Below are 16,943 nucleotides of genomic sequence, written 5' to 3'. Positions count from 1 at the left end.
ACATGGGTCCCTCTCCAGAGCTCAAGTACCTGGCAAGTGGACTATTATTAAACCCCATCCAGGCTGGGCAAAAGTGCCACAGGTTATCTTGTTCATCTGTTCTCACTGCCCAGTAAAAAAGGTCACTCCCAAATACCAGCACTGTTGCTAGAAAGCGGAACTCAGGGAGTCCGTACTTCGAGAATGCAAGTGCGGTTGACTCACACGGGCACGGCTGTTCGAATACGTCTGAAAGTCTAGCAACCGGGAAGTCACGTGAATGGTTCTAGAGGCTAACGTAACGCTGATGACTAATCAATTTACAATTTAAAATAACCAGGTGGTAACAGCAGCCATGGAAACAGCAATCAACTTAATACCAGACAACATCACCATCCCAAACTATGGGGACCTCCCTCCCCGTGTGAGCACAGTAAGAGCTGTGATGCCTCCGAGTCCTGCTGGCGACCGGGCGAGGCAGAGCACTGAGCCTTCGGCCAGGCGTGGGGGGAGGGGGTGAAGGAGATGCAGGGCCTTCATCTACTTTTAAGTCAGACGTGCATTCTTAAAGTCTAGCAGGTTGGGGTGCAGACCTGGAGACTCGTTTGAACTTGAGTAAAGTTTTAATTCCTGAAGCCACACTCGGGAGGAACACAGAGAAAGTAAGGCACAACTAGACCAAGATGGATAGAACAAAAACTGGTAAGAACCCCTCCGTGCCTGCAGACACACAGCACATGGCGCACCCCCTATTTCAGAGGTACATGTGGATTCAACGTGTCAAGAAGTAAACAGAAGCTCGCTGGTCTCCCGGGGAAGATGTGATCACTGCTCTCAAAACGTTAGGATTACGTGGACAGAGAAATCGGTGGAGCCGGCGCCGGGGCTCAGCTGGTGAAAGCGCCCGGCTGGCAGAGACAGGTTGGTTTTGTGACGCCTCTTAAGGCAGAACTTCACCCGGAGAAGAAGCAACTGCAGGTAAAATAGAAGCGAGACTTCTGCCCCATAACGAAGTGGTCCATAGGAGGCAGGCACAATCCCACAAGTATTTCACGGGGAGGAAAGGCTGTACGGCAGGGCTGGTCACAGGAATCCCTGCAGCCTGAAGGAGCCCGAACGCTGCCGTACCTACATCCTTTCCAAAATGCCTCGGTTTAACATCCTCTACCAATCACCACTAAATTCTTAATTTACTTTACATTGAGATGCTGCGTGAACTTTGATTTGTTAAAGCTATTTGGCAATATTTCCCCAGATAGTCAAGTTCCCTAAATTACCCTCTGTCTTTTAACACATCACATTAAAAGTTCCAATAAACACGCAAGTTTATAATTATATTATTTTCCAGACTTAGGTGCAGTCCCAGGATTAAAGAACAAATGACCTTGTATTTGAGGAATCAGCAGACGGGGGGCCCTCCCTGGTGGTGCCAGGGGTCGCATCTCGGCACCGTGACGCTGTCTGTAGCCAGAGCAGCGCCAATGCCATCCCTGGCCGGGGAGCTGACCCACATGGCTCCTGACCCCCCGCTGCCCCCTCAGCAGTGGGTTTCAGTCGGTCGGCCTGTTCTGCTCCCCGCTCTGCCTCTGGTGATGCCTCTCACCCCCTGCACCCCTGGCCTACACCCCGGCTCTTCTACGCACACATAAATAAACCTTTCACAAGAGAAAGCAGCAGCAGGGGCTTGGCAATGGGAGTACCCCCACACCGACTCACCCGACGCGGGCACGGCCGGGGGCAGGGTGGCGAGGCTGGCTTCCGACGCGCTCTGCAGGTCCCGGAGCCGCGCCAGATACTGCTGCTGCCCCAGGGCGCTGTCCTCACTCTCCAGTGGCCTCTTCTGAGCAAGCCCTTGCTTCTGAAACGTCAGCTTCAAACCACCTTCCTGTTAAACAAACGCCATTACTGAGACATAAGTGATGAAGAAAAAGCTTGCACTTCGGAAGAGCGAAGTACAAACCCTGAAACATTAAATCAAGTGAAGAAAACGTTCACTAATTGCTATGATTGAATATTAAAATTTCTCTCTCGAATGAAAAAAAAACACAAAAAAAAAACAACAACAAACAAGGTAGCATAAACACTTCCTGAGAAGAACAGTCTCTCATGAGAGCAGCCACTAACACTTCTGGGCTTAGACCCGTCTCTGTTCTCTACGCAGGTGACATTTTCTGCGACACGTCTACGGTGTAGACACTTAAGAGGAGTTTAGCGGCAGAAGTCATTCTGAAAGATGAAACGTTACTGGTCACAGGCATGCTGAACGTTGGAAACAGAAAGTGCCCCGACGTACCATTCAACGGTATTTAAAAGAACCGAAACAATCAGAAATTGTCAGACTGTTTAAGAAAGCGTCTCGATCAGCAGAACTACAGGTAGAGAAATATTTACTGGTGATCCCTCTAGGAGAATGCTCACGTTTAATAACCTGGCATCAAAAAGAAGACAACGCAAACATAGGAAACAAGTACGTGAAGGGAGGAGGAGGAAGGGCAGGCAGCCATTTGCAGGGAAACATGCCGCACACCGCACTCGCAACCAGGTCCTAGGGCAATAAAAGTAAACATACGTCTTTGATTTTCACTGTAAACTCCTTTTCTCGTACATGCTTCTTCACCTTTGACATCTGTGCTGATTGATCGTGCTCTTCTTTGACGCCGGCCCCCGGGACGCTGGGCGTGCTGGGCTCGCTGGGCTCCGGGGTGGTGCCGGGGCTGTCCAGCAGCTTGGTGGTATAGAAAGAAGCCACTGTGCTGGCGTCGTAACTCCTTCTAGCCGACGGCCACTTCCCTTTCAGCACAGTCTGACAAATACTGTCCAGCCGGTTGATCATCACCCGGTCCTGGAGAGGCAGGGACATCAGAGTGTAACGTAAGGGTCAGCCCGATCTTCGGAGATCAGGTACCGGGAGCTGCACGGAGCTGACGCCGGGGCACGCGGCGGGCGGACAGACTCAGCACGCTGCAGGTCTGCAGAAGTCCTCCGGGCTCACATCCTCGTGCAAGTCAACAAGCATTGTATCATAAAGCAGTTTTTGTCTATTTTGTTTTTATAAATACAAAAGCCAACACAGACCCCTGTAAAAATTCACAGAAGGGCCCTCCCTGGTGGTGCAGTGGGTTAGAGCACAGCACTCCGAAGCTGCCCGCAGCCCCTGTAGCACGAGTTCAATTTCCAGCCAGGGAGTGGCCCATAGGGTGCCACAGGCCTCTCCTGTCTCCCCGCCGCTCCCCTCAGCAGTGTACTTAGTCAGTCCGCCTGTTCTGCTCCCTGCTCTGTCTCTGGTGAATCCTCTCACCCCCTGTACCTCTGACCTGCACCCCAGTTCTGGTGTGCATAAACAAATCTTTAAAAAAATTCATATATTGGCCCTGCCTGGTGGCGCAGTGGGTTAAAGCACAGAACTAAGAAGCTTAAACCACTTCCACATGAGTTCGATCCCCGCCTGCCCCACAGGTGACCACATGGTGCGGCAGACCTCTCCTGACCCGCCCGCTGCTCCCCTCAGCAGTGTACGTCGTCGATCTGCCTGTTCTGCTCCCCGCTCTGTCTCTGGTGAATCCTCTCACCCTCTGCATCTCTGGCCTGTACCCCAGTTCTGTATGCATAAACAAATAAATCTTAAAAAAAAATTCATATATTATCAATATACTCAGAAGTCTATAAATGAGGAGAGAGTCTCCACAACCCTATTTCATAGCTTCATTCCTAAAGCTGATCACTCTGCTACTAAGTTAGTCAGATACCGGAATGATCGCGTTAATCCGGCCAGAGAACTCGACCACTGAGTGCACATATACTTCAATAAGCTTTGCCTTCCCCTAGGTCTCAACTGGCTATAGTAAATTTCTTCAAGATTCAACTGAAAGACTGTATTTTGTTTTTTTAAAAAGATCTATTTATTTATGCATACAGAACTGGGACACAGGCTACCGGTGGTGAGAGGATTCACCAGAGACACAGTGGGAGCGGAACAGGCAGGTCGACCAAAATCCACTGCAGGGGGCAGCGGCAGGGAGACAGGAGAGGCCTGCTTGCTGCGCCCGTGGGTCCCCCCTGGCCAGGGATGGAACTGGCGCCAGAGCAGCCACTGAAAGCTTCCTGCTGCTGCGCTTTCACTCGCTGCGCCACCAGGGAGGGCCGCAATAAAAAGTTTTTTAGAGTTTTTTTCTTTTTTTTTTTTTTTTAAAGATTTATTTATTTATTTAGACATACAGAACTGGGGTACAAGCCAGAGTTGCAGGGGCAGTGAGAGGCTTCACCAGAGACAGAGCGGGGGACAGAACAGGCAGATCAATGAAGTACGCTGCTGAGGGGAGCAGCTGGCGGGTCAGGAGAGGTCTCCCACGCCATGTGGTCACCTGCGTGGCAGGCGGGGATCGAACTCATGCGGAAGCGGCTTTCAATTCTTAGTGCTGCGCTTTAACCCGCTGCGCCACCAGGGAGGGCCCCAGCCTTGGCATGTGAACATAAGCATTCATTATCACTTACCCTAAGCATTATGATGTTGAGAAAATACATACTAAAGTAGACTTAATGTACTTGACAGCACTAGCTGATGCTTCCGCTGGTATCACCAAGCGGTCATCCTGCGTCTCACGCAGTGACTTATTTTTCTGCACATTTTTACAGTAATATAGAAAAAGCTCAATAAGTGGCCCATTCCAGCAAGAACACGCTCTTTTACCTTTGGCCAGTATGACGCAGCCAGCATGTATCCACCTTGTAAGATGTAGGCTGACTCCGGCGTCCCGTTGTTCATCTGGAAACTGTCTTGGGTCTCATCCTGGGTAGTGCTCAGAGAGGCGACACTTTCTTCATCATAGGCCTTCATGAGAGGCGTACCTTCTGCTGAGAACAATTATTAACTGTTAAGAAAGACTACATGAAACAACTTCGTGCGCACTTTTCAAATCTTACATAATTCTTTAGGCACGTTTGAAACTGAAAACGATATTTAAAAAATGGTGCCAAAGCGGCACCATTCACTTGGAATACACCAAAATATCCAGTCTTTCAGAAACTGGCAAGAAACAAAATGCGTAGCATTGAAGAGCCTGCGGCAGAGTTAATGAAACGCCCCCTTCGGCATGGCTGGCCTCTGAGAACCCGGTCCCAGGGCCTCCGGGAAGCCCCTGTGACACTGCGGGGATGGCGACCGGCGAGCGCGGAGACTAATTTTAAGGTGTGTCCCTCGGGGCTGCTGTAAAATGATGCCTGTGAGCTGTTAGGAGACACCCTGGCTCCTGTGGGGTGGGAGCCAGTGGTTTCTGCAAACTGCTGCAAGGACAGAGGGGCCTGGCCCCCAGCAGCGCTCTCCCGCACCCCAGAGGCCAAAGCACCTGTCGGGGAGGGCCCAGGGTGCTCTTGTAAGTCTGAATGCTTAAACTAAGAATCTGGGTCGCTCCCCCCCACCACAGACTTACTTTTATTTATTTATGAATACAAGAGCTGGGGTGCGGGCCAGAGACGTGGGGGATGAAAGGATTCACCTGAGACAGTGGGGAGCAGAACAGGTGGACTGACGAGGTACACGGCCGAGGGGAGCGGCGGGGAGACAGAAAGGTCTGCCCCGCCCTGTGGGTCAGCTCCCTGTCCGGGGATCGAACTCAGGCCACAGGGGCTGGCCAAAGCTTCACAGTGCTTGCTGAGAGTTAACCCCTGCGCCCCCAGGGAGCCCTGGGATGTTATCTTTTATTAGTTCATTGCTCTGCCTGTTTCGGGGCCAGTCTAACGCAAATGTAAGGCAATCACAGAGTAGTAATACTGTGTGAACTCTGTGTGCACCAGCAATTCTAGCTTCCTTTGCAACTGTGCCTCTGTCAAACCTGCACACATAAAATTCAAGTCAGCAGTTTTAAACACGCCGAGGTAATCTGAATCAATCGCTCATGTTCACTTCAAATGTCTGAAAAACAGCAACAATACTATACATCTACCTCGCTTTTGGACTTCCTCTTCTTCGCTGTCGCTTTCTTCTGACGAGGATGAAGAGGACGACGAGGAGGACGAGGAGGAGGAGGAGGATGAAGACGATGCTGAGGAACAAGAGGAGGACGACGACGACGTGGAGCCTGACCGAGAGTGGGAACAGGAGGAGGAGGAGGACGAGGAAGAGGATGACCTGGAAGAACAGGACGATCTCTCGGAGTCAGAGTCAGAGTCTGAGCTGGATTCTGACCCTCTTTTGTGGACTCGCTGCTTCTTCGACGCTGGGTTCGGAGTCAGGGGCTCTGTTCTGGCTGCAACCATGCGCCGGTCTGCCTCGCCTTTCCCTCCAGACTTCTGGTCGCCGGCAGCCTGCGGTAAAACACCATTCTTTGGACTGACAGGCTCGGACTTTATTAGTGTCCTGGTTTCCTCAGAAGACATAGATTCTTCTTCAGAAGACTGAGGCTCCTCTTTAAGGTTTTCACTTTTCACTTTCACATCCTCTAGAGCAACACCTTTGGCGTCTAGGAGCCTCGGGAGAGAGGTAAGAGGAGAGGCAGAGAGTGCCACCTGGTATTGCTGTAAGAGTGGGGTGGAAGTCCTGGAGTGAGCCAGCTTCGTTTGGCTGTAGCTCCTCTGAGCCACCATGAATGAGAGTTCGGGGTCACGGAGAATGTGATAGTCTGTTCGGCTCACCCCGTGTTTAGCAGCTCCAATAAGCAAGTCCCTGTCGTGAGGGCCACATTCCCACCAGACGGGCAGGTCTGGATTAGGATGGCAAAGCTTTAAACGTTCGAATAATTGCGGGTGTCGGAGGGCCTGTTCCCGCACTTTCCTCAGGAGCTCGATGCGATACAAAGTCCTTGAGGCGCGTTCCTCCGTGATTGGCTGGATAAAAATGTTTGGATCCACTAATTCTACATTGAAACAAGAGCAAAAAAATTAACCTCACATGTACTTTTTCACTACAGATTAAAAAAAAAAAAAGAAACTTCTAGACTGTACCTCTAATTACTATCATTGTTTAGCTTCCAGAATTTCACTTTTAATCAGCTTTAATGAGGATACATGTACATTTTTAAAAAGCAGTACTAAGAACCATACATACGATATGTAACATTGGATCTTCTGAAAGTAAGTCAAAGATTACGTTGGAGATATTTTACTTTTTAAAAATTCCATATGGCCGACCTGAGTCTACTAATTCATGTGTAGATGAAAGAGAAAAACACTAATTTGACTTCACTTATAAATAGAAACTGAACCTGGTGGACAATAGCCCATACACATAACTCCACCTTTCTACAACTGCATCCAGGAAACTAAGGAGTCACAGTGAATTCACGGGGCACCAAAGTCTTTCTTAAAATCTGAGGTAAATAAAAAGACATTTGTTAAGCACTGTACTGAAACAGCTGAGATGGTTTAGTTTCAACACTAAATTTTCCTATATTCCTTTTGATGAGGTCCTGTCTTTGTGAACAGAGACCCTGGCAGTTGTTTGCTGAAGCTACGCAGTTCCTGAAGGATCTCGTAATGGTCAGAGCTGGAACAGTTTGAGCATCAAAATAAATAATCATAGCGCTGTATTCTAACCTACAGAATAAAATTAATATCCATGAGTCCATTCCAACAGGAATAAATGACTAAATTGATGAGAGAGAGAAGGAACAGTCCTTCTTTACAGTAGAATCCCACAGTAACTATTCCAGACAAGATCTACTGATGGACATTAACGTCAACAGGTGAAAGTGAGGAGAAATGGGATTTCTATGATTTCAAAGAATCTAGATATTGTTACCTACAGGGGAAACAACAGTGAATTTCCTCTGGAAAAATAATCAAAGGCAACTTCATCAGTCACTGGACACACTGACATTATGAATTCCAGTGAAAGTGGATTCCAGGTGAAAGTGTGAAGAGAAATGGGATTTCTATGATCTCAAAGAATCAAGATATTGTTAGCTACAGGGGAAATAACTGTGAATTTCCCCTAGAAAAATAACCAAGGGCAACTTCATCAGTCACTGGACACACTGGCATTACGAATTCCAGGAGGACAAATCATTTTTGTGCATTTTGCCTAAAATGCATAACCTTAACCCAATCATGTGAAAACTGTAAGACAAATTCAAGATGACCCAAATGGTCATTTTGCTTTTAAAATGGGTCAAGGCCATGAAAGACAAGAAAACTGAGGCTCTGTTAGTGGCTGGAGGGGCTACAGAGCAACAGCTAAATACAATGTGGGGCCCTGGCACACATCTGACCGCAGCAGAGGGCAGTGTGGTCCTGACGCGTGAGGAGTTTAGTGAGCAGCACTGCACAAGTGCTCAGATAATTACATTACAATTTAGTCACGTAACATTTTAACATTAAGGGAAGCAGGAGGAGGGATAGATGGAAACTGGACAGATGGAAACTCTGTGTGTAGTTTTTGCAACTTCTCTGAAAGCAGAAAAGTAGTTCAAAAGTTGTTAAAAAAAAAAAAAAAAGGCAAGGACCACGGGAATATCACCGTGGGGCAGGAATTGAGAAGCCCAGGCCATTCCAGATCCAAGGAGCTGCACAACACGTAACTGTTGAATGTTTTCCCGTTCAGTTTATGTTATGGTTTTCCAACTGTCAGATTGTTAGGACGTAAATACTAAGCTGTAGTTGCATGTCAATAAAACTTTTCCCCTTCGCTGCTAGGAAGAATTACTGAGACAGTAAGAACATTCAACTGAGAAGGCTGGGGGAAACGATCGGAGCAAAACTTCACTCATTTTTAGCAAGCAGACACCGCCTATCATTAGTTAGTAGTTGGCCTCTTCTTTTAAAGATCAGCATCAAGTGATGAATTTATTCAAATCGAGGGTTGCTTGGCAACCATAATCATAAAAGACAACACTATACTTGGCTTTGAATGTCTTTTCTAGCCCACTTCCGGTCTCACAACAGACACCGAAGTGGCCTAAAATCTACTCCGAATAATCTGGTATCTGGGTAATCAAATGACTCAGCTACTCTGTGAAGTGGACCTGCAACAAACCTGCTCGCAAACACAATTACAACCAGCAAACAAGCTGACAGGTCACGGGGCCCTTCAATCAACTGTTACAGGTGCAGGCTCTGGCAGTCGGAAATCATGCCCAACAGAATGACACAACTGCTGGTGTGGGATCCCGACAACACTGAAAGCAAGTCACTGCTCTGGGCTTTCGAGGCAGCTGACACTCACCACAGCGCAGGTCCTTGGCCGAGCGTCAGCACCTCTCATTCACTGTCTTTTCTTTGGAAGACCCAGGGTGACTTTTTTTTCTACTAAAACTCTTTAGAAGTCTTTTGAATGGAGGCCTCATTCCTTGCAAAGTTCTGACGTAAATCAGCCCGCTAGCACAGTTCCTCCATGACTAAAATATCCTGAGTTGTGTTTAGCAGAAGCTGCCTTTTTCTCCCACCTCGTCCCTATCGTAAATCCATACTCCACAAAAGCTCTGTGGCTGCTCAAAACCCAGCATGGATTCTTTCTACATCTCCTTCTCACAGTGCAGTGATGGACTGGGGGGGCTTTGAAGCACAGTTTGTTTCAGTTCCAAAAACCCCCGACATGCTGAAGCACACAGCCTGACACTAGAGAGCTGGGAGTCTAAATGTTAGCGACTTTGCTTTTCTAATGAGACAAGGAGGAGGAGTCGCGAGACACACCTTCCTTGGCGGGCAGGCGGCAGACCCGCCGGCACATGGACATGAAGGCGCACAGGTACTTCTCCAGACTGTCGTCCGTCTTCTTGTGCAGCCGAGCCATCGCCCGGAACTTCGTCCAGTCAAACTGGCCTCTGTCAGGGTCGAATACCACTCCGAAGGTCGACACAACTCTGTAGAAGTCAGCTTCTTCTCTTCTTGTCCACCTGTTTTGAATCAGATGAAAGAAAAAAGCCACCTCGCTCACTGAGACAAAGAGGTCTTCATGAGGAATTGTAATGACTAAATACATCTGGAAATGAATAAAAAACCGAAACATTTCAACTGTTTCACATTTTGAAGGAGTACATCTAGAGCTATTTCTCCTTGAAAAACACTGAAAAATGCTAGATTCACCCATAAATTGGGTCGGATTACGAAGCAGGTAATGTATTTGTAGACGCTTTCTTTTGCTGAACTCACATGGCTCTCGTGTAAATGAGAAGCGTCTGAGAAAGATCTTTGATAAACACTAGCAGGCCATTTTCATCATTGTGATTAAATACTAAAAACAGTCATTGTGGAGAATAGATCTAGTCAGATGAACCCTGCACTAAGGTGCTAAAAACAGAAATGGAGAAGAAAGGATGAAGTGAAAGACTCCACAGGAAAAGACATAGAAAGGAAAAGATAAATGCCCTTAGAGTATCTTGTAAATTTTGTGACAGATGAGTAGTTTACTTAGGTACATGTTATGAGTGTAGGAGACAGAATGTTATGAGTGAGATGTGTTAAAAATAAATCAATCGAGGAGACACAAGAGGACATGAGCACTGAAAGCGGCTGGTATGGACTACGGAGTAGGAGGGATATCCCTGGTGATAGAACAATGGAGCCAGAATATTGCGTCAAGAGTCAGCAGGGCATTCTGGGTATGCCAATAATAGTGAATACAACCAGAAAAGCATTCTGAAGCCTCAATTGAGGAGATGCTGAAGCTGAGGTTTCACACCAATCCTGCACGTGTCGTCTGAATACGCGAGCACAGCCACTCTTTCCACCAGAGCGGGAGTTTACTTACATTCGGGTGGTCCTGCCACTTTCCTTTCTGCCAGCCATAGGTGGCAGAAGGGACACCTGCAATGCTGAGGCTAGACCTCAAGAAACCCGCAGCTCCGCCTCAGGCAGTGCTCCCCCTAGTATGAGTGACAGGCTAGTCCCTGGCAATGGCTGTCAGCTGGGTGAGGGACCCCCAGCCGGCACCGTGTGACACACAGCCATGGTCAAACCACGAATCATGAAAAATAAAACAATGGACACTGTTTAAAGTCACTGTGTTTTTGGGTGGGTTGTTATGCACTTATAGGTAACTGAAACAGTATTTACATAAGCAGTGTTATTTGAAGATTTTATCAGAGATAGCTAAAATCTTAGTTTTCGGGAAAAAAATCCTAATTACAATAAATGTGCTTCAAATACAACAAGAAAATAATGATTTATCTTCTGAGAACATCCAAGGACCCAGGCCTCATGAGCAGGCCAGGTTATTGTTAAATAGTCTAACTAGTCCTATTTTTCTCCCCCCACCGCCAACACTCTGTCTTCTATAAGAAGTATTGGGATGAGAGAAGCTTGGGTGTTTTCTTTTTAGCGTGTGTGCAGAAGAACTGGGATGTAGACTAGAGGTGCTTTGGTGAGAGGATTCACCAGAGACAGAGTAAGGAGCAGAACAGGCAGATGGATGAAACACACTGCTAAGGGGAGCAGCAGGGAGACAGGAGAGGTCTGCTGCGCCCTGTGGGTCACTTCCCGGCCAGGGATCAAACTCAGGCCACAGTGGTGATAACACAGAAATGTAACCCCTAAGGCCACCAGGGAGTCCCCTTGAATGTCTTCTTACCATGGCCTCTTGCAAGAAGTTTCTACTATTTGTTTCTCCTGGACATCAAGAAGTATCAATGGTTCATCCTCTGTGCAAAGCACAATGGATATATTTCTTGTATTTCAGATAGAATGTATTTTATGTAATTTAAATGCAAGATTCACTGATAGTTTAATTCTTGAGTTTACTTGCCACCTTCCCCCTCCACACACGCACGCACACACACACACACACACACTCATCTTCTTGTTCATAAACATGACAAATGAATGATTAGATACAACGTATGGATAGTAAGTGTGCAACGCAGTCACCGTTATCAGCGCAGCTGTATTTGGTTGTGTGCGCGCGCGTGTGTGAGACTATGACCTGATGCCTTTGTGCATTTGCATTAGGCATTTTGCTCGACGGACTTCTGTCACTTACGTTTTTCACCAAGTAAGATAATCACACCGTCAGAATGAATGACTATACCTGGATAGTATGTCAGAAATCTCGAGATGCTGTCTTACCTTTGCTGTCTTTCGATCTTAGCTGCCACTTTAGGATTGAGCGTGGCTTCTTCATAAAGAGGCTGCATCGTGCTGGCAGGCACTGGGAACGCAGGCTGGGGCTGCTGGATTTGTCTGTTTTTATTCGTGCGCTGATATGCAGTGATGAGACGCCTCAGACGTGTGGTTAAAGCTGACTGAGTAGGCCAATAGACTTTATCACCCTCCATCAGTTGACCATCTATATTTAAAGAAAATTACGTTAATTAAAAAAAAACTAAAAAATTAAAGGAAAAATCTAAACTGATATTGGCCTGAAGTTTACAAAAGCAGTAAAATTCCCCACCTTAAATTTTTTTCTTACAATCAAATTATGTTTGGAAACAAACAAAAAAAAAACCCCAAGTCCTTTCATCATAAAATTTTCTTTTAACTATACTTCTAAAAACTCAACAAATTTTAAGAGCAACTCAAAGTAACTAGGTCACAGTGATGAAGAATCGCAGCGTTCTCTACTTAAAGAGAGCTTCATCTGCACAGATAATAGAACCCTTCCATTTCCAGGTCAGGCCCATCATACTTGCTGGCTCAAGGCTTTACCTTAAATAAGTTACAAGTCAAACTGAAATCCAAGAGCAGCTAACTTCTACTCGAACCCTTCTGTATTAACTTTATTTCAACTGAACGCCATTCGAATGTTTAAAAACCCAGTTGGGAGGAATATGTATTTAAAAACATTCCGTAAGACAATGCTATACATTTTCCAAGAAAGTCCAGGGTCTAACCCTATTTCTGTGACACAGCTTTATTGTTACATCTGCCCCAGTCACTTGGCGGGGACTTGGGCTCAGCAGATACCACCCTTTGCTCACTGTCAGGCTAGGGAGGGTGCGGCCGGGCCTTGTGGGTGCCAGCCGGGAGGGAACGAATGTGCTCTGCAGACAGCCTGTGTCCATGTTAACATGACGGAGAAGCGGCAAGATTGCACAGAAAAGCTCTGCAGAAAGTGGGTAATAAAGACCAGCTTCTAATGTGCACCTGAGACTAAAGAGAATTTGACTGAATTATTGGATTAATACTTTAATGAATGAATGGCAGACGTTTAATAATAAACCATAAAACAATCAAAGCTCCTGTTCTAAAAAAAAAAAACACCTCAGCAATGCACTGCATAAAGATTTGCAACAGCTTACAAAGACTGTTAAATTCTAAGACACGACGTTCTATAACAATTAACGTCTTCAACGAAAATTTCACGCGTATTTGAAACAAAGAGTGTGAGTTTCCCGATTTCACAGTAGCATGAAAACATTAATTTACAGTGATGCTAAGTACAGAAAGAAATGCAATTTACCTCCATCTGCTATGACAAGATCTCCTGGCGAGGAAACGTCATCCTTTAAAAAGAAAACAAACTTAGCGGAGGGTACCTGGATCAGACACAGATAAAAAAGAAAAGCCAACCTTCTTTACAAGAGTGTTTTATATACATATTTTTAAGATTTTCTGATTCATGTACACAAGAGCTGGGGTACAGGCCAGAGGTGCAGGGGTTCGGGTGAGTGGATCCCCCAGAGACAGAGTGGGGAGCAGGGCGAGACAGGAGATCCCCTGCCATGCCACGTGGGGATCCAACTTGTGCTGCAGAGGCCGCCCACAGCGTCATGGCGCTACGACTTCACCTTGTACCCCCGGTGAGGCCTGCCACCGTGTGTATTGAAGAGGATTTACTTATTCTACCAAGATTCATTTTATTTCTTGACTCTGAAGACTCATGTCTTTCATCAAGTATGAAAACTTTTCAACCAATCTGTGTGAAGAGGGCTTCGCGCGTCTCGTGTTCCAGAATGCATGCGGCGGCACCGTCACGCCACCCTGTGTCTCTGAAACAGCTTCACCTGGACCGCTGTGCTGCTTGCTGCCACGCTAGCCCATGGCACCCATATTTATGTCTGCTCTGTGGAAACAGACTGGGCCTGAGTATCTTTCATAACCAGCCACGGTGACCTGAAGTTCCGTCAGTGGTGTCAGCTAGAGACACTGCAGGAGGAAGGGGCTTCACTTCCTGGCTCGGGCGCTCCGCCAGGGCCACCTCCCACAGCATGGGCAGCTTCCTAGGACCCACCGCCCAGCGTCCCCGGCAACCTCCCCCTCCGGTGGCTCTGTACTGGCGTGCTGGCAAGGCACACTTCTCCCGGGGAAGTGTCCCTGGCACGCCTGCAGGGTGCGTGTCCACAGTTGCACTGGTGTGGCCGTGGAGCCAAGTTCAGCCACCCACTGACGACAGTGGTCACGGCCCTGCAGTCAGATCTCAGTCCTGCCGGGCTGGGGCTGCTCCCTGGGTGCCGGCTTGAGCGCTTCTGACTAGCCAGCGTCTGCTACTTCAGCCAGGCTATTATCTGTAGTCAGGAATTCGCAGCAGTACATTTCCCCTGGCCAAATTATCATCTGGCTTCTCTCCGGATGGCCCGAGTTGACCCGTCATTAAGAGTACCCTTGTCGTTCATGAGCTATGTCTCATCTGTTTACTTCTCCAGCAGAATAATAACCTAGTTGTTGTTTTAAATGTCACTGAATATATTTTTCCGCTTTTTGTAATTCTTTTCATCTGTCCCTCCTTTTTCCTTTTTTTCAAAAGATTTATGTTTATCGATCTATGCATACATGAGCTGGGGTAGAGGCCAGGTGGGGATGAGAGGATTCATCAGAGACAGGGGAGCAGAATGGCGGGTCTACTGAAACACACTGGGGGGTGGGGGGGAGCAGCGGGGAGACTGGAGAGGTCTGCTGGGCCCTGGGGGAGGGACCAGCACTCACGTGCTGAGACTTTAACTCTTGTGCCTCCATGGGGGCTGTGCCCTTATTCCAAAAATTATTAGTCTGTTTTTTCAGTTCTTCCATTAGAATCACTGATCATCAAACATTTACTAATTCTTACTTCAATAGATCTGTTGTGAGAAGCTCGTAGGGCTTTAATTTTTGCCAACGTTCACCCATGGAATTGTTCCTCATATATTTATTCACCAGGACTGAAGTATAGGCTGGACTGAAGTTTATTTCTTCTGCGTTTTTGGTTTTAGTCTTTGAACCAGGCACCACATGGGGAAGCCTGCCTGGAGTTGCTTTTTATATAACACTTTTAGCTTGTGTGTTTCTGGAGCATCCAGATAAGGTAGAACAATCAACCCATAAAAGCAAACGAAGGCAGATCCAGAGCATGAATTTTCAGGGGAGACGGTCTTCCCTCACCCATAACCTCTGCTGAGAACATTTCCTTGTTTCCGTTCTGTCAGAAAGCCCGAAGGCTCCGCCTTTAGTCGGAGTTCAGGTCTCCCCACCGGGCGCTCAGCTCGTCTCTTTTCCTCACTCAGGCGTCTCATCCAGTCCCATGAGCCCAAGGCCTCACCGACTTGTGGTCAAAAATACAAGACCCCCTCACATCCTTTAACAGCACCTCCCCCTACCCCCACGCACCGGAGTGTGTATTTCTACCCAACTCTGGCTCCTTGTGACTGTTTACAAATCGGGCACTTGGAGCGATGCTTCAGCTCCTCGCGATTCCTCTAGGCTCCGTGCTCTGCTTCAAACCTCTTTGTGTAGCAACAGTTTCTATCTGTTGCTGTGGGCCTTAAGACACTAGTCCTCACCCTCCTTTGGGGTCCTGCCCTGGGCACTGTGTCTCTCGGTCCCCGGCAGGCCAGTGTGCGGGTAAGCTCCCCATTCACCCCCATGTCCAGGCCAGCCTCTACTAGCACATGGAGAAAGGGAGGTGAGGCCAGTTCCCAAAGATGATCAGCGATGCTTTGCCACCCCAGTTGATCACTAACTGAGATAACCTTCTTGGGAACAGGCGAACAACGTATAAGGAAAAGACACAAAGGAAAAAACATAAGCGAAAAGGCGAGCACAAGCAGCTAAGGAAAGATGAGAGTTGTGGACTTTAAAATGTGATCCAACGCATACCTCAATGTCATCCTTAAAGATAGCTGGGGCAGGTTTGTATTCTGGATCTTCCACATCCCTGTTAAATTATCAAAAAATGCTGCAATTAATGACCAGACGCAGAAATTTCTCTGGGCCATAGAAACAAACAGAAGCTTGCTGGAAGAACTTTTTAGTGTGTTTTAAATCTGTTCCCTCGTCCGAAAAGTCGAAGTCATGGCATGAAGGCAAGTCGGGAGCAAGCTGGCTCGAACGGACTCTTAGCCCACGGCGACTTGTAAGTGGGGGGGTCACTAAGCCCTACTGGCTTTTAACTTTGTCTTTTTCCCCCAGAAAATAAAGACAATAAGGGCTTTAGGACCCGTAGAACAAATAATGTTATTTCTCTTAACTGCAATGGGCTTAGCTTGCTTTTCCCTCTTTCGGCCCCAGGAGCTTATGGCTGGAAAGTTCAGGACCGTGAGGAGCGGGGAGAGGAAGTGCTCACCAAAAGAACGGGTGGGACAGGCCCCAGTCCTTCCCTGCACACGCTGCTCACTAAGCGCTGACCGACTCACTACACGGTGCTGTCACTGACGCCTCCGGCCCAGCGCCCCGGGCGCCTCCTGCTCCGTGTTTACAGCTAAGAACCTCCCAGGCCAACACGCTGAGGCTGGCGGCAAGCAGGCAGCGAAGGGGCCTGAGGTCACGCACCCGTCCATGTAGTCATTGGCCCTCTGCTCCGCCGCCACTGCCTTCTCGTCCGGCTTGCCCACTCTCTCCAGGAAGCACAGCGCCGGGTCTGCTCGGATAGTGTTATATTTTTCATAACCTGCAGGGATCACCGATTATGGAATGAAAAAGCAGCAGCACAATCACAAGCATTCCTTGAGCTCACGGTGGGCGCTGCTCTTCGATGACAGAGACAGTATTGAAACGATACAGGTTAAAGAGCTTCTCGAAATGTTGTCCACACACATTACGCAACCTGGCAATACGTATATTTAAAACTAGGTTAAATCCATTCGTGAAAATGGAAAACACACACCCAAGAGCCAGAAGGCGCTCGGGTC

At 47.7% G+C, this 16,943-nt stretch overlaps 1 protein-coding gene across 6 annotated transcripts in view; it reads right to left on the bottom strand.

The window, feature by feature from the left end:
* The window catches only part of CHD9 (chromodomain helicase DNA binding protein 9), a 126,390-nt gene that overhangs the window by 13,260 nt on the left and 96,187 nt on the right, over nucleotides 1-16,943 (bottom strand). For 3 of the 6 annotated variants that reach the window (XM_012733190.1, XM_012733193.1, XM_012733194.1), the window contains 9 exons: nucleotides 16,585-16,702; nucleotides 15,913-15,970; nucleotides 13,304-13,346; nucleotides 11,971-12,190; nucleotides 9,601-9,803; nucleotides 5,919-6,827; nucleotides 4,667-4,830; nucleotides 2,549-2,821; nucleotides 1,696-1,864 (listed from right to left, as the gene is read on the bottom strand). In XM_012733190.1, coding sequence (XP_012588644.1) covers nucleotides 1,696-1,864; nucleotides 2,549-2,821; nucleotides 4,667-4,830; nucleotides 5,919-6,827; nucleotides 9,601-9,803; nucleotides 11,971-12,190; nucleotides 13,304-13,346; nucleotides 15,913-15,970; nucleotides 16,585-16,702 — 2,157 coding nt within the window. The remainder of the gene's footprint in view (nucleotides 1-1,695; nucleotides 1,865-2,548; nucleotides 2,822-4,666; nucleotides 4,831-5,918; nucleotides 6,828-9,600; nucleotides 9,804-11,970; nucleotides 12,191-13,303; nucleotides 13,347-15,912; nucleotides 15,971-16,584; nucleotides 16,703-16,943) is intronic. The other 3 variants (XM_012733192.1, XM_012733191.1, XM_004693564.2) reach the window with 3 other exon arrangements.

Source organism: Condylura cristata, unplaced genomic scaffold (genome assembly GCF_000260355.1).
Source record: "Condylura cristata isolate star-nosed mole 26May11 unplaced genomic scaffold, ConCri1.0 scaffold00039, whole genome shotgun sequence".
NCBI lineage: Eukaryota > Metazoa > Chordata > Mammalia > Eulipotyphla > Talpidae > Condylura > Condylura cristata.
The sequence above is the reverse complement of the archived record's forward strand: the minus strand, read 5'-3'. Positions and strand labels throughout refer to the sequence as shown.